The sequence below is a fragment of the Aedes aegypti genome, chromosome 3 (assembly GCF_002204515.2).
Source record: "Aedes aegypti strain LVP_AGWG chromosome 3, AaegL5.0 Primary Assembly, whole genome shotgun sequence".
Lineage (NCBI taxonomy): Eukaryota > Metazoa > Arthropoda > Insecta > Diptera > Culicidae > Aedes > Aedes aegypti.
In genome coordinates this window covers 44,901,605-44,920,035 of record NC_035109.1, presented here as the reverse complement: position 1 = coordinate 44,920,035, position 18,431 = coordinate 44,901,605, and the positions used below count along the sequence as shown (strand labels likewise).

The 18,431-nt window shown below is 39.0% G+C and overlaps 1 protein-coding gene across 6 annotated transcripts in view; it reads left to right on the top strand.

Annotated features, from left to right (window-relative positions):
• The window catches only part of LOC5568147 (mucin-5AC), a 188,699-nt gene that overhangs the window by 76,454 nt on the left and 93,814 nt on the right, over positions 1 to 18,431 (top strand). For 3 of the 6 annotated variants that reach the window (XM_021848622.1, XM_021848624.1, XM_021848621.1), the window contains exons 2-3: positions 99 to 105; positions 16,446 to 17,098. In XM_021848622.1, coding sequence (XP_021704314.1) covers positions 16,471 to 17,098 — 628 coding nt within the window. In that variant the 5' untranslated portion in view covers positions 99 to 105; positions 16,446 to 16,470. Of the gene's footprint in view, positions 1 to 98; positions 106 to 16,177; positions 16,300 to 16,348; positions 16,368 to 16,445; positions 17,099 to 18,431 lie in introns of those variants that run through there. The other 3 variants (XM_021848625.1, XM_021848626.1, XM_021848627.1) reach the window with 3 other exon arrangements.

The following is an 18,431-nucleotide window of genomic DNA, read 5'->3' as shown; positions in this document are numbered from 1 at the left end:
GGAACGGAGCTTTCGGTTGAGTGTCGCAATGCCCGGTGACCTATTCTTCGATACCCACCATGCTGATGTGTTTTTCTTTTTTCTCTTTCTCTTTGCAGATTTCTGGTAAGCATCAACATCGTGCTACAGATTTGTGATTCGGTTTGTATCAAATCGATTGTGTGTTTTCTCGTGACAATAAGTTGTTCTTGGTTTCCACCTTTTCACTTTCCTTTGATCAAAAAACGCTTACTCTAAACTAAAACAAACTAGGTTGCATTGCATCCTAGATGACCAGGTATGAAGGTCAGTTTATTTCATTAAGAAACAGATTGTAAGCAACAGCCTAGGCTAAGTAGGGGAACACGGGGTAAGAGCGCCCGCCGGGGTAAGACGGACCACCTCCAGTTTGGCATGAAAACGGCGGTTTTCTTAAAAGTTCATCAAGCACTTTGCATAAACACAAGATTTTTGTCATTCCGAGGCATTTGGGGTGATATTTTAATGGAATTTTCCATAACAAATATCGAAAACAAAGTTTCTGCTCGTCGATATTGAATTTGATCTTAATTTGACAGATACTCATTTAAGAATTTCGGAAGGGATTTTTTTGTAAAAACATTACAAATTTCCCATCCATGCTTGAACAGCAATGTTAAATATGCATTAGTGAAGTGAAAAATTAATTGTAAATATTTTAGCTTTGAAATAAGGCCATAGTTCTGAAAACTGCGCTAGTGGGGTAAAACCGACCACTGTTAGTGGGATAAGAGTGCCACCCCTAATTTATACCAAATAACCATTTTTAAAGTTGTAACTAAGTTGTACATTACTATTCAAGTAAAATGAAATCAACTTTGATAAAACATACAAGCCAAATGCGCATATTTTTCCACAATAAGGGTGTCTTAAGGGGATGATAAGTATGTATCAAAAATTTTTTGAATTATTAAACCCTAAAAATGATTCAATATCTACGTTAATCAATGTAGAATTCATAAAACATTATTCTTTTTAGAATCACAGGGAACTGATATGTTTTATCGTAAAATTGTGTACGAAAATCGTGGTGGTCGCTTTTACCCCGTGGGTGGGCGGTTTTACCCCGTCGCTAAAAAAAATCGTTATAAGACATCACTTTTTCAAGCTTCAAGAAATAAATATTTTTTTGCAAATACAACCCCTGTGATATTTTTTGATCATACCCAAGGCTTCAAAAAACGACATGCTGCGCAGAAAAATGATTTTTTGTTTCTTGATTTTGACATATGAATTAAATTGCTTAGGCGGGCGGTCTTACCCCGTCTTCCCCTACAGAGCTCTCTAGACACTAGCATCTGCAAAGGGTGGAACAACTGCTTCTTTTGTTCATCCCATGTGTATTTCTAGATTACTAAGTTTTACCTGCTGTGTGCGTTTGAAACGCAAATATGAAATGCGGGAACACCAAACGCGGTAAGATTTTTAACAAGGAAGGCGAAGTCAAAGATTAGTTTTCCTTGCTAGGATGGCGGTGATATTCATCATAGTTGCTAAATATCTTTTGGTTACTTTGTGTTACCGCATTTGAAGCCCAGTTAGATTGGATTCGCACCTCAAATGTAAACAGAAATATTTCTGAAAACTTTTGAGAATTAATCGCAATATGTCTACACTGCCCATACTCGCAATACAGTCCCATTAGGAAAACCATCATATCGAGAAAAACGCATCTAAACATAAATGTTAAAGTTTTCGTTACGCCGCTGCTGGCAGTCGATAATTCTGGTGGCATTACTCAACACATTATCATTGATGTATAAGAATTTGTTCAATAACTAAAATTAAGTTAATGCGATAGTTTTTTACGTGCAAATCCAAGATAAGAGCAAATGGGACTCGTTATCCGAGTATTTTTCTCGCAAAATGCAAATATACCCGCATACCAGTCCCATTACTTGGGACTCGCTTACTTTGTTATCGCTGACGATGACATATTTATTTCCAATTTTACAAGACATTCCAAGACACCGTTCCTGTTGAAACTTTTAGGACTCGCAATTCTTAATCGTAAACGTAATTGTAGTGCTGAAGATTACCCTAGATTGGTTGGACCAGTACGACCGAACAACACGAACAATTTTCTGGATCCACTTGCAGTGGATGTTGGATTTGAAACAGATCAGTTGGAAATCCGATAGCAGTTGGAAATTCGATAGATATAGATAATCGTACTAAGTGCCCAGGTCCTTCTTATTTTCCGCCATTCGATGTCACACTCAGTTTGACTTACCTTGTCGACTGCATGTGTCAATGGCTATGTGCGCATTTCTACGCTAGTATCAAAAGCATTCCTCTTCATGGCTTTGGATGATAAATCTACTGGAGATTTCGTTGTTATAACCGGATCATGATAGTAATGACCAACATGGACTCTACGGGAAGCTTTTTTCTCCAGGATACACGGCAAGATGTGGTTCTATAGATCCTATAACATTTCCCCGAATACCATTACCCCGAAAACCATCACCCCGAAAGTCAATACCCCGAATGGTCAAGTACCCCGAAAACCAATACCCCGAAAACCATTACCCCGAATAGTCCGTTACCCCGAATACCATTTCCCCGAATGGACCATAATCCCGAATTTTCTTGGCACGAAAAATTGAAGATCCGACAAATTAAAGCCATATATCCATTTCATAGAATTTTGATTTTCATTTGAATTCATGTTCTTCATGTTATCAAAGATTTATTATTCTTTTAATCAACAGCTATTCTTCATGAGCCAAGTGAGAACCCAAATTTTACTCACAGGCGTGTACTTGATTTTGTGAGAATGATTATGTTCACAGCAATAAATCATTTTTCGAACTGATGATAATGCTGACATATTATTATTAGAGACCTTTCCCGCCCTCTTTCAAAAGCGTTATATTATTTGGTAATACATAATTATATTTTTATATTGCTGGAGGCAATGCGAGTTCAACATATTCTAAAATTTCATTAGACTATGGTTTAAAAAATGGCAGATGAAAATGTTAACTGATATTAAACTAACCACTATTTCAAAAGTACATCGCTAAAGAATAGCCTATGATAAAAGAAGAAAAAATCACTGTTGAAAGTGTCAATAATTATGATGCCAACAATCACTTTGCTAGTGCAACTTCCGAAAGAATAGCCGATAACTAAAAGAAGGACAAATCTCTTGTTGGAAATTGTAATACTGACAAAATGTAATACAGACAAGTAATGCAGGGACAAGATGTAATACAGACAAGTAATGCAGGGACAAGATGTAATACAGACAAGTAATGCATTTTCATTTACTTTTTGAAGTCTCTGTCAACTTTAAATTTCGCTCAAGACAATTTTGTCAGTCGATTTTTTTTACCGCTATCGCTCAAACTTCAACTCAAACGGTACAACTCGAAAGAACAGCCTATAACTCAATGAAGAGAAAATCATTGATTAAAATTTTTACACTGCCATTATACAACCTCGAAAGAACAGCCGATGATTGAAAGAATAAAAAATCACTAATAGGAATAGTAGTAGTTACTAAGCCAAAAACTTTCAGGCTCAAATTCGCGAGCTTCCTTGCATCACTGATTTTCGGGGAAGTGTCGTATTAGGGAAACTTATTTTCGGGGTAATTTACCATTCGGGGTAATGGTTTTCGGGGTAATGTGTCATTCGGGGTAACGTTGCATTCGGGGTAATGGTTTTCGGGGTACTGGTTTTTGGGGAAATGGTTTTCGGGGTAATGGTATTCGGGGAAGTGTTGTAGGACCGGTTCTATAACCTATCCCGTAAGAAGGCTTTCTGAGAATATTTTCAAGTCAAGCAAATCTTTCTTGAATAAAACTGATTTGAACCTCTGTAATTTGTATTATATCTACTTTTAATAGGAAAATAACCATCATCGTTTTACAAATTTTCAAAACCTGTATTTTTGCTCGAAATCGAAGCAATGTTCATGGAAATCTATCATTGCATTGCACTAGCGATCTCTATTGCAATGATAGATTGTCATGAAGATATCTTTAAATTTGAACGAAAAAACTGGTTTTTAATTTTTGATGATTGCTGATGATTGAATGATGGATTCTTGAGCCTTAATGTGATCAAAACTAGGATGTAAGATTACAGAAATCCTTACAATAAATACAGTAATACTTTTGGTTGAATTACATCGTAATTTACTAATGGGACTGTTATGCGGGTATATTCAATATGGGACGCTCATGTTTTGGTATTTTTTCGCATTTTGTCCATACAAAAACACAATTTTAAGAATGATACCGAAAAGTACATTAAAAATGAACACTATGCATGGAGCTAACTCAAATGTATCGAAAATTCAAATGGGACTGTTATGCGAGTATGGGCAGTACAGTAGACAGGAGAAGCTTCGGTGCGCAAAGGCCCTTTTCGCCTGTTTGGCTTTTCCAGATGTTAGTCTAGAATTGGCAAAAATCATATTAGTGATTGATTTTATGGTCCACTAAAAACTGCATTCAACATTTCTGATGATTTTGCTCTGGCTTTTTATTTGCAAGAAAAATATTAAGGACAGTTCATTTAAGAAAACGGACACGTGTTATTTACAGTAAACTGTTATTTTCGAACACATTCATGAGTTTACCTAAAATACATGGAAATCAACGTAATTTCGATCAAATTCACATAAATTTGAACATTTATTGAGCATTGCTGGAGAATGCTCTTACTTTTCTTTTGATACCTCCCATAAAATTCTGCACAACTTTTTTCGGAACTTTTCGAACTGCTTTTTGAACTGCTGACCACATTTTCTTGAAAAAATCGATGGAGCTTGCTTCTCTTCCATCCTTCTTAAGATGTCATTTGATTATTGCCCAATATGTTTCAATGAGGCGTAGTTCTGAGCAATTTGATGGATTCGATCATTTTTCTACAAATTCGACTTATTCCTTCTTGAGCATCTCCAAAGTGGCTGAAGCATAGTGAGCCGATGCTAGGTCTGGCAAAAACAATGGAGGCATGGTATGCTTTCAGTAGATGGGCAGAAGCCATTTTTTAATGCATTCAGTTCTGTAATTTTCGCCGTTGATTGAACCCGTTGTGAAATATGTAGTACTTTCATACCGCAGGAGCAAATTGCTTGCCATACCAAATCATTTTTCCCAAATTTTTCTGTTGGGATGTAGAGTAAAGTGGGGCAAAAGTTCGAGTGGGGTAAGAGTTTCTTTTTAAGATTTCCAGTTCATTTCAAAACAAATCTTATAAATGTCATGGTGGGTCGAATGCTATTCAAGTAAGAGACTTTCAATCCAAATATCATAAAAATCGATTGAGATTTGGAAAAGTTATGGCTATTTGTTGTTTTTCGACGTGAATATTGTAATTTTTGGTCAAACTTTCGTTGCATGGAACCAATTGAAGATAAAATATTTTTCAATATTTTATGTAAGGGCGTTTCTAGGCCTATCATAAGGTTGCTTTGAGGTGCACTAGTTTTTGCATAAATGCTTGAAAACAATTTTTGGCCCATAGTGGGGCAAAAGTTCGAATCAGCGGGGCAAAAGTTCGACCCATGTATAAAATCGCGGAAAAATTTACAAATTGCCTAAAATCCACATATTATTTTCAAATTTAGTTAAATTTGTCTGACCGTGTGAAAATTGTCACCAAAATTTTACATTTCCACATAGTTTTGTGAAAAACTGCTATTTTTGAGTATATCACAATTAACCCGGTTTTGGGCAATTTTTTGATGAAAATTTAGTGTGTATTTTTCGTCAAACTTAAGTTTACGGCTGGTGTAAAGTATGCCTATCATAAAAGGATCGATATTTTGTGTTTTAGCCAGCGAACTTTTGCCCCACCGGTGGGGCAAAAGTTCGAATAAGACAATTAATTTTGAAACTGTTATTACTAAAAATGGGTAAATATTTTGACACAAGTTTGTTCAGCAAAATTGTAGCCAATATGTTGAAGGTTCACTGTATGGTATTTGTTTTGTTTTAACTGCTATTGTTTTCCTGGAAACATTGATTATACCACTAAGGTCGAACTTTTGCCCCACCTTACTCTATCGTACGTCGTCAGGAATATCTGTTTTGGCCACAGTGTTGAAAAAATTCAATTTGGACACTTCGCGATTTAAGCCAAATCTCGGAACGGCAGTTTTTCTGAACACCATTTGTGCAGAAATAAATTGTGAGTCGCCATGTCAATTCGACCCATCGTTTAGAATTTATAATTTTTTTATGTCAACTTTTGTCTGCTGTCGAAATAAACACTTGAGATCACACTGAAACAAAATTTTATTTGTTTTTATGGAATTTTTACACCGAAATGTGTCCACTTTCATAAATGAACAGTCCTTAATTTGAACCTTTCTAATGATCATACGGAGGGCCACTTATCATTTTTTCTAAGCTTTTCATGTTAGCTTGGGATAGCCTAGATTCACAAATTGAGTCACGCCAAATGTCGACTTTTTCTAAACACAAAGGGCAAATTATCGTATGGGCACGGTGTCTTTTTCATGTAACTTTTTAACAAAAAAAAAATCGGCATGTCTCAAATTTGGACCGATGAAAAGCAAGACCTTCCTCTTTCATTTGCTGCTAAAATCAAAATAATCCATCGGGGGGTCTAGTGCAACTTTTTTTTTTTTGAAGTTTTGTTGTTTGTAATATCATTTTACATGCACCGTAAATTAATAAATTTTGATGAGGTGAACTGTTGTAATGGATTTAGATGAAAATGGTGCAAAAATCTAGTGTCAGTATCTTGTAGATTATATTCTAGACAGCTCTACATCTAAAAATTTACAGGCATGGGTCCGAGTTTTCTCTTCTTTGCTGCTTCATTCATTGTTGAAATTTTCATTGCTTTTACAATCAAGTATGTCAAACAACCTTTTTCAATTTTAATTTGTAACTCAAAAGCAATATTCATCTTTTTGACTTGGTTTAGGAACAAACGATCGAAAGACAAAAGGTTGAAAGGACAAAAAGTCGAAAAACAAAAGGTTGGAAGGCAAATGATCGAAAACGCAAAAAGACAAAAGGACAAAAGGTTGAAAGTGATTTGCATTATGGAAAATTTAATCATCTTTGAAAGAAGATTTTTGACCTTTTATCCCCTCTTTATTCATCTTCGATCTTTTGCCCTTTCGACCTTATGTCATAGATTCCGGAATATTGACAAGTTCACATTTGTGCCAATGACAGACGTAATATAACACTTAATAAATCCCATATTCCAACCCAAATGCAATAGCAGTACAATGTTGACACTATTGTCCATGTGCTGGTTATGATGATTGACAGAACATTTCTTTTGTTTGCGATGGAAAAACAAACAGAATTGCTGACAAATATTTTAAAATTAGCCAGTCAAGGGCTGAAAATCTATTAATTAAAGATAAGAATAGTAATAATAATGCTGACAAATATACACTTCCTTGTTAAATTGATGGTAGAAAAGTGCTAATGAATTCAAACAAACATCGATAGGCTTAATTCATAACAAATCTACCTGTGAAAAATTGATGGTGTGATTGTGGCATTTTGCTCAGAGATTTCAATAAGATGCTGTAATGTTCAGTTTTAGCATAGTTTTATTAGAGTTGTACGGAATTCTAGGGGCCCAGATAGCCGTAGCGGTTAACGCGCAGCTATTCAGCAAGACCAAGCTGAGGGTCTTGGGTTCGAATCCCACCGGTCGAGGATCTTTTCGGGTTGGAAATTTTCTCGACTTCCCAGGGCATAGAGTATCTTCGTACCTGCCACACGATATACGCATGCAAAAATGGTTATTGGCATAGTAAGCTCTCAGTTAATAACTGTGGAAGTGCTCATAAGAACACTAAGCTGAGAAGCAGGCTCTGTCCCAGTGGGGACGTAACGCCAGAAAAGAAGAAGAAGAAGACGGAATTCTATAGTAATACATAAAACAAATAAATTCAACCAGCTTTGAAAATGTTACTCAACTTTTCGATTTTGTTAGCTTAATAACGAAATCATACGAAGCTTTAACAAAAATCTCAGGCGAGTCATTAGAGTATCCGATTACTCCAAAAAGGAGCCAAAAACGGTGATCTTTAGTGCATACAAATTTGTTTGTCATTTATATCCAGCAGATCTCAAGTACTATGTTTCGTATATATGTTGTGTTCAAAACTGATGAAAGCGCCAACTCGAACGACCTTTGATGCTAATGTTCCATCAAAAGACGTTCGAGTTGGTGCTATAATTGAATTAGAAGAGTCACAGAATTCAAAATCATGAAGTTTGAGCCGTCGCATGCAGTTTCGGTGCTAAAACTTAGTGGTCCCATATTACGGAGTTTCCGGTGGTCATTCCAGCCCAGTAAACATACCCTCGTATATGATGGTATACAAGAGTACAAAAGTGGAGGCGATATACGTACATCTTGCATGCAGCCTTATGGCGCACGTACGTATATCGCCTCCACTTTTGTACTCTTATGCACTATCGTATGCGAGTTTGTGTTCATTGGGAGTGCTCCATTTATTCTTTTGGCAAAATACATCCAAACATAATAAATCGTTATGAGTTGGACACAATTCATTTGGTTTTGGGGCATAAATTCGAGTAATTTCATCGAATTGTCCAGATTTACTACCTTCCGGGACTCCAGGAACCGGTTCCGCATGAACCAGACTAGACCAAAATTTTCAAGGGATGTGCGCCGGTAATTAATTCCTTATTACAGAGAAATTGCCAAAATGTCCATCAACCGAATAGTACCGATATGAATTACATATACAAAACTGAGATAGAAACTTACTTTTCGGATGTTCCGGGTTTCCAGAACCGGGTAAGAATTAGTAAATGATTTGAGAATCTTTAATCATAGTTCACCTGAATACCTACTCAACCATATGAGGACGGTTCAGATTACTTCTTTAGTTACGAAACTACAAGTCGTCAAAGTAAGGGTCTCTTAAGGGACTGTTTTCAGATGTATCAGGTTTCCGGTGGCCAAAGCGACCCAATTGCGGATCTCAAGCTGTTTAAATTTCCTTGTCAAAAAGAACCCTATATAAGTCACTTTTTTATAGAAGCTCCCCTAGGGGTCATTCAAAACTTTTGTTTCCGCAAAAATATAATCCCACAAAAAATTATAAATTATTTCAATCAAAAGCTACAATGATTTGAATTTTTAAATGGGTCGAAAAAGACCCTAGGTGCTTACTAAGGTAAAGTTATAACCCAAACTCCGTAAAAAATATTGAAAAAAAAAATGCTCCAGACCCCCCGACCGATTATTTTCGTTTAAGTTGCAAATGAAAGGGGACAATCATGGCTTTCTTGTGTCAAAATTTCAGACATGCCGAATTTTTTGTTTTGAAATTGCTCTATGAAACACACCGTGATGGGTACTGTAATGATTAATAAAATATACAGGGCTGGTAACAGGTCTGTCTTCAGAGAATTGGTCTGCAAGTCGCCAAAAAGTCTCTATTTTGTAATGGCTCTAGTTGAATAAAAATGGTCTCTAAAGTCGCTTTTTTTCCTTATTCTGAAGAAATCTATTTTTTTATGTGTCATTCGAAGAAACCTATTTCTTTTCTCCAGCATTTTATCAAAGTATTACTCCTGCAATTTTTTCTAAAATCTTTCTATTTGGAGGGATATTGGATGGTTTCTGAAAGAATCTTCGGAGATATTTCTGATGATCTCTAGGGTTATTCCTGTTTTTATACTTTAGAAAATCCAGATTGAATTCTTGACGTATTCAAAACAAAACTTCAATTCTATGGGAAATTTGTTCCTGGAATAAGAAATCTCTAAAGGCATTTTTGAAGTAATTTGACACTTGAGATACTTGAGCAAAAGCAAAGTGCTTAGAAAAGTGTACCGCAATCTGTCAATCTTGGGTAACGAATTTAGTATTAGAACAGGTACCCAGTTTGAGCTTCATTTCAATGTATTTATTTCGTCTATGGTCTAAAAGGTTAGCGCTTCTACTTCTATGACATAATATTTTGAGTTCAATCCCTGATTTATACCATATAACAAAAAATTTATAATTGTCTGATCGAATTTGTCTAACACATTTACATCGAACATTCTATGATTCTATAGAGTTCTTAGAAGTGCATCTTACAAAGAATCCTCAAAGAATATCTAAAGAAATACCTCATAGAGAATAGCTGAAATCCGCAAAAAAAAATGTATCTGCTTTAGTCATGTTATCTTAATAAATAAATGTATCACAAAAATTCGTGAAAACCCCTCATTTTGAAGCACCGTCTTCCATAAACAGTCTCATGACAGCATACAATCACGCACCGCACTCGTGCTACGATTAGCTGGAGATCCCTTCAGCCCATGCTTATTGAGCTCGCTCTCCGTGGTCGTTATCACACGGTGGAAGAAAATCACAGATAAAACCACTCTCGAGGGGGCGCCTTTGAGGTGGTGGTAGTATACACACCCAGCCAGTAGGGCAGTCAGTGGATGCACAAGTTCATCAACAGATGTGAAGGTTGCCACACAGACGTCTTCGTCGTCGGTTGACAAAGACTCTCCGTCGAAGTCTCGTCTCAATGCTGGTTGCAACAACGAGAGGAGGTCAGTCATATGGGGGTGTCCCTGAAACTCCTACGGCTTGTTCGGATCGTACTGTTTCTGGTGGTCAGTGGACAACGACATCTACGCGCGCGGGACGCCTTACAAGTGTTTACAATTTCCTGGCGACCTGCGTCCTCGCAGCTCAAAATAACACCACCGTTGAAGCGAAGTGACGTTGGACGCGCATGTGTCACACCCGAGAGTGTGTGTAACAGAAACGTATGGGGTACAAGAACAAAGAAATGCCTTTTCAGTGCATCACCGCTATTACCAGGCCTGGTAATACGGCCGACGACGGTAGATGCAATCCGCACCATTGAACCGGGCCTTATCCATGTTTGTCAAAGTCCGCAGCAATGTCGTCTTGCTTTGCGAGAATGCTACTTTGTTAGATGAACTACAGGTTTTCTGGGTCTCTCAATGTAAGTATTGAAAACTTTGAGTGCGACGAAATCTTCGCCATCATTATCTGTAATGTGTACTACGCTTCATAGTCTTATAGACAATCTTTTGGAGACTCGTATCTTCAATAGGGTACAATAGTACATTGAACGGTTATTATTACAATTACACTTTACAAGCTTGCAAAAGAAACAAAGGCTTGTCATCACTATGCCAAAAAAATGGTATTTATCATGAATGATAAATACATTAAAACAAGCAATGATACTAGTCGAATTGCCACTAGCAGCTTCCAAAAACTCCTAAGACTATCGTTATATGAATGGCTGGTTTGTTTTTTTAACGATTTCTTATAAAAAATCTCATTTCCTAATTCCTCTTGATTTTTTTTTAATTTTCTTGGATTCAGTTTGGTCTAAGTTTTAGTAAGAAGGTATCTAAAGTTCCTATTTTTAAAACTCTTAGACGCTACAGGTCCTGTTATGTAGCACCGTTTCTACCATCTGATATGAACTTCGACAACTGTTTGAACAGTTTAGTAACAATAGCATCGAAATCAAAATGTTCAAAGATTTCAATCGCCATATCTACATTACGACGCTCCGCGTCCAATTTTTGCATCACGTACGCTTATTTTCAGTGCACTCACACACATACAAATAACCAACGACGATGCACACTTGCATACTTCGATTAGCCGATCGAGGGTGCACTCTCGGCAGTAATTTACTTCACAATCCCACGAAAATAGACACGGCTTTATGCCGACAAACGGCCGACAAAGAAGAGAGAAGTAAACAACCATATCAATACTTAGACGCGTGAGACGAAATGAGAGGCGCATGGGGCGCACATGCCGCTGCCGCCGCCGATGACGATGTAGAGAACAGCGCACAATCTAAACGCACACATGCACGGACACGATCATATGGACGTCACGCTCACTCGCACACTCCACTTGTGACCTTGCCATTCAAAACTCTTTTCGAAAGTGTTGATTTCCAAGCCTGCTTCGTTTCTTTTGCCGCGTTCTCTCTCTCACGTGCATTATCGTTCTCTTCTCCTTCCCACTTGCGAATCAGAAAATGAGAGAAACGCTTCACTCACACCAATTGGCCATTGTTTGTTTTCCTTTCAACCCACCAATACACGTACACAGCTGTGTATATATAGACGACAATCAGATAGAAGAAATTAGTGCAATATACAATTGCCACCCCATCTGTCCGCTCTCATATCCACTCCTTCAACCCCATTCAAGAAAAAATGCTGATATAAGCGAAACATTATCGTCTGTTATTTATTTAAAGTTGACTAAAGTGTCACTGTGACTCTTCTCTATAAATTGTGCAACAAAGTTGATCTTTGCTGCAATCGTACGAGGCGACATCGTTTCTCGCCCGACCTCTTTGTTTCATGTACAATCAGGGTTTTTGTGCAATTGAGGAAACTGTCCGCATCCGTTCTCTTTCTCGCAGACGTCAAACCCGAAAAAAATCATGCATTCATGATCCAATGCGTGCTCACGCACACGCACACACTCTCGTATGTACTCGATACGCACAAAAATGCGCGCACGCACCGGTGTCGACATCGAAGCAAACCGGTTTTTTGCAAGAAAATAACGTGCGTGTCCGAAAGGTAAATTTCTCTCACGCGCTCTCCTCACGAGAAAGAAGTAGAGAGAGAGAGAGAGAGAGAGAGGAAAGATGACGATTGTTTTGCACATCGACGGTGCGTGAGCGTCACGCAAAATAGGTGTGTACCAAGGTGTGTGCATTTTACTCTGTAGCCAGAGTAAGGTGTAATCACTTGGCGAAAGCGGCTAGGAGACCATCTTTAAATTGCTGGCCGTTTTGTTTACAAACATTACTGCCTTGCCAGGATGATGCTGAAACTGAAACTAACTGTGCTGCCATCAGTGTGGACGAAATTGTCAAAAAAGAAAGAAATGAGTAGAGCACACAAGGAGCAGGGGCGACCAGATTAGAATTATTCTTGACAACACTGTTTCTCCAACCAATCAGGAGTCAGTCTCTCGTCTGTCAGTCTCAGATGTTTGTAAACAAAACGACCAGCCTTTCCTCACCTACCCTGTCTGGTTTTCTCCACAAAGTGAACATAATGGAACACCTTAGAGAAATGAACCCATCTTGGTGTGTACTCGCACGCGTGCACGAGAGTGAGCGAGAGAGTATTGGAGAACACGCGCGCATGTTTGCACACTCTCTCTCTCTCTCCCTTTTCCAGGCATGGATAAACTCCATCACTGGGTTTGTCGTGCATCAGTATTGCGTGTAGTGGCACGCTTGCTGAAAAAACAGCTATGTACTACATCACGCTTCACAAAGTGTCATGAGATAGAGATCATGAATTTTATGCGATTTTCATTCAAATGGAAAATACGATGCTCTGCAGTGGGGACTATAAAGTAGGCCTATTCTAATTAAGTACGGGGACGGCTATGCGCATCAAAGATGGAAATTTTCCACACTAACCCGAGTGGATTCGAACGAAATTAGCCGAGCGGATGTTCGTATATAACTCTGCGTACGCACAATGAAGCAACATGCGTAACTATATGTAATTATCTTATATCTTCGCTGTGCCTGTCTTTCCTCGAAAGATTCGATGGGCATTGGACTTGACGGTCAAGCGGTCTTCGGGTTCCACGTTTCGCCACGCGTAGCCTACTTGGACCGTAGCAATTCTCTACGCACACTACGCACTTTGGTTCGGAGGTCTTCGCGAAACCAAAGTAGGCAGCTTGACCATAACATGAAATATTGAAATTCGTTAGACGAATGTCCCCATATTTGACGTCAGCGAAAGCCGAAAGCTGGTTAACAAGACCACCCGATGTGTTCAAATGCATCCTATGCAATTTTGTTCTCCCATGTGCTAATTTTATCGCACACATTATCCGATTTGAGCGGATGAAAGTCGTCCATCCTTCGGGTCGGTTTTACGATTCTAAAAATACGTATTTTTCCACTAAAAATTGACTGAAAACAATTTTTTTTTCGGACTGCTACGGTTGCGACCGTAGTCCGGATCGAAGCGTTTTATATATAGCTGAAATCAGCGTCGTTTTCCACTCATCTGTGTGGTAATATAAACCAGATGTATGGTTGGTCAAAGGGAAGAATCTATTCGCGCGGGATGAGGAAGCGGAGACGCGGAATTTCACACGACGACGCGCCGATCAACACCCGACGACGGTGGTCATGTGTTGATTCCGGTTGTAAGTGGTGAGCGTGATGTTTTTTCTTTTCGCTTTTCTCTCTCATTCTCTTTATGGAGTTCGTCGGCTCTGGACACGAAGAGAGAGAATTCCGCGAGAGATTCTCACGTGGTAACCGACGGCGAATCATCACACAATCACCAACACTTGAGCATGGTAGGGTTTCTTGGCTAGTTAGCTAGTAGTTGTCATTGAGCTGCGTTACTTTTCGGATGCATTACGTGCCGAAGCGTATTGAAAACTGGCTGTTTATGTGTGGCTAGTGAAGAAGCGTACAGAGAAGAAAATTATGTTTTCCTACAATTCCGTAGAAATTAATTTTCGAACTGGGAAGGCTATAGCATTCGGCTTCGGTGACGGCCATTTGTCGAAATATGGATACTTCTGAAGGTTTTACAAAAACTAAATCAAACGTTATATTATATCGACTGTAGAGTGGCGAAGAGTAACTCGTCCCCTTAATGCTACAACTATATAACTCGAAAATCAAAATTTTGGGATGTGCAACTTTGAAAATAAGACCGTTTTACAAGGTGATGGTTAATCGCAGAGGATATGGTTCGAAAATAAACTTTAACTTGTGTATTTTGAATCACTGAATAATTTCTAAAGATATCCATAGAGATATTTCTGGTTCAATTATTCGAAGGTCATTCGAAAACCAAAATCTTACATCTTAGGAAAATCAATGGAAGAGTCACTATGCGGAATCCTGGATAAACTCATTGATGACTCATACACAATTCTTCCAAAAGGTGCTCAATATTTAAAAAAAATCACTGAAGGTATTTCTGACGAAAGCCCTGAAGGATTTCATGGAAGAATTTCTGGAGGTATAATTAGAGATATTGATATAATGAAGATATCCTGAAAAATATCGTGGTGGAATTCCTAGGAACAAATGAGACAGTGTTTGATTCATGAAGAAGTGCTAACAAAAATCTTTCAGTAAATATTAGAAAAAATTATGAACACTGCAAAAAGTCAAATTGATCAGATATATTTTGTGCGATACACCAGTCGATTTAGATGTTTGAAAAAACAAAGCCATGCTGAAGGTGTCTGGGTTCGATTTCCTTGACTTCCCTGGGCATAGAGTATCATCGTACCTGCCGCACGAATATTAATGCGAAAATGGCAACTTTGGTAAAGAAAGCTCTCAGTTAATAATTGTGGAAGTGCTCATAAGAACACTAAGCTGAAAAGTAGGCTCTGTCCCAGAGAGGACGTTGATGCCAAGAATAAGAAGAAGAAGAAGAAGACAATTGGTGAGCTCGTTTCTTGCTAAGAAATGTCTTTTTTCGATTTATTTGCGCCTTTCTGCGTGTAAAACTTAAGAATTTTGAGTTAAATTATTTGTAGGTATGAGAAAATTGTTTTGTGTTCACATGAAAACAAATTTGATTTTCTAGTGCATCACGATAACAGATACACACAATAATTTCATTTATTAGCTTTAATTTGAAAATTGAGATCCATAATCCAATTCGCCCAGAATATTCCAAGCTTTATGAAATTTAATTTCAATTTGGCTTCCCGTCAACATACACATTTTCTCAATTCAATTATCTATATACACTTTACGCTCACTACTGCTTGCCCTAAATCGTACGTCTGTGCTTGTGATCGAACGATCTTCGTTCGTCAATCGCGCACCCTACCCTACTTTGCGCCTACTGCGGTTTGTTTACTCTCGCCATCCACGTAACTTTGTTGTTCTCTGTTTTGACGGCCGCAACCTTCCCGAAGTGCAACGCATACTGTGCCGTTTCCCATTCTCGTAAAATCCAACGCCGCAAGAGCAAGTCCCCACGCGTACATTTCTATGTACTCGCTATATTTATCACAGAATGCCTCTGTTTATTGCTTCCCTTCTTTCGAGTATATCTTGCGGGTTTGGAAAAAAACAACGAACTACTCTTCGAATGTATGTGGCTATTCTGGTGAACACTACGATCAACATCCGATTCCAGTGCGGGTCTCGGAGGTCTGCGCATAACTTTCTCCGATCTAGCAGTCAGTCACAATCCGCACATCGAGCAGATCAAAGACTGCGCAGAGCGAACTCACGACGTAGCATTCTTTGAGCAGGTGTGCGAAACAGGGTCGCGAGAGGCGCTAAATCACCATCTACCGTTATAATATTAATTAGATGCAAAGTCCGAGAACGTCTGCACCGCCTTCTTCGATCGGTACTAATTCGGTTCTTCGTGTTTCTTTATCGTTTCTCATTGCAGCGATCTTGACGGGGACCCGTTGAAGATGCTTACCGGGTTGGATGCGTTACTTCAGGCAGCTCAGTTTCTCGAGCAGCAGGAACAGCACCACCATCGGCAGCCACCGCCGCACAGAGTGCGCAGTGAAGTGTCGATCATCCCAACGAGCAACAACCAACAGAATGGCACCAGCAGTAGCAACAACAATAGTGTACATACGAACAACAGCAGTAGCAATAGTAATACCATTAGTTTTATACCGAGTAGCAACGGTAACAGTGTGACAACTAGTGTAAGTGAGAATCGTTTCATCCCGCCGATCGGAAAGATCAGTAACGGTACGGTGATCTTGACGGCCAGCGGTACCAGCGGTCAGAATGGCCTGATCAGCAACGGATCGACCGTGGTGGGGTCGTCCCCGAAGCGGATCCTGTCGCCGAGCAGTGCAACATCTACGACAGCGGCCGTAGTGGCCGGTCTGGTGACCCAGGGTACAACCGCCTATCTGACCAACTCGAATCAATCGGCTGCGGCGGCATCTTCGGTAGTGTCCTCGACGACGTCCTCTCCGCGGCATCAGAGTGCTGGGACGCCCATCATCCCACTCATCAGCGGATCGCGGAAACGCACCATCAGCAATGCCAGCAACCACAGCACAGGAGGATACGTAAAAGGTAAGTGTCACAGTAGATTAGAATACCTAAAGCTTTGCGAAGGGGGCATCTGTTAGCAGCAACGTTAAACAGATCAAGCAAACCTATTCAAAGTTGTTGAACGTTGTTCGGGTTCAACTCACAGCAAGCCATGAAATTACACGCTTGACATATTTCCACTCGCTACATTTGCATCACAAAGCACCGTTGGATGTTTGCTGTGTAAGCCAGATGTGAAGTTGTCGTGAATGAGTGTTATGGCCGTTTTCAGTACTTTTCCGATTGCAATACTTCCCACATAATTGGAGTTGCACCAATACACATAGGGATTCTCTCATTGTACCAACTCTCTCTCTCTCTCACATCTACGCTCTCACCAACACTGAGCTAGGCTGTGTGCGTAAGCATTCTTTCTCTTACAAACACAAGCTAAAATTTTCCATTTTCTCTCTCTCTCTTTACTTCCGAAGAGAGTACATTCTTGAAAAAAATAATACAAACAATCACACAATCTTTTGTGTAAGTTTCGCACAACGATAGAAAACTCTTTTGTCTTTTTACACACGATCTGATTTATAAATGCAGTGATTGTAAAAAAATGTCCCTATAAAATTTGCGTTGATCTAAAGAATCTTATACTAACACTATGATACTCTCGTGCATAAAAACCCCAAAAGAGAGTGGAAGAGACTCCGGATCAGAAAGAAGAGCGACGCAGTCAAAACAATACTCCGATCGGAGACGGCCGGCTCCGATGAGCACGTGCTATCAACCCACGCACACTTGGATAATAGGCTTGGGGATGACACAGGCCTACTGTGCGCATGCAACCAACAACGCAAACCATGATTTGCAGGTCGCACATTAAATTTTGTTCAATGATATTTTTTCTGCTTTCCATACAAACCAACTATACCTACCTACCTACTAGTACACATATTTTCGTCCGATGCACTTGAATGGTAGGAATGAGGGCATAAGGCTCTCCTCTTTGGAACAATGAACGAATTATTCTTGAACGGGACGGAGTTTATTATTCAGGTTTGTGTTAGTGGGAGAAGGTACTTTATGACTGTTGGATGAGAGGAGCGATGACAGACTCTACAGACCGTTAATGATAGAATTACAAGTTAAGGGATTGTTATCAGAAAATACATCTCGAATAGATTTAGCTTCGGATGCTCATAAAACTTCGAACACTATGAATTTTAATTATATTAGAGTAGTTAAACGATAAAAAATGATCATGAAAGCATCTTATACAGTCAACTCTCCCTTACTCGATATTCGTTGTCTTGATATCGAATTAGAGAACCATAGTAAAAGTTTCATGGCTACCTCGATGGTCTCTTGA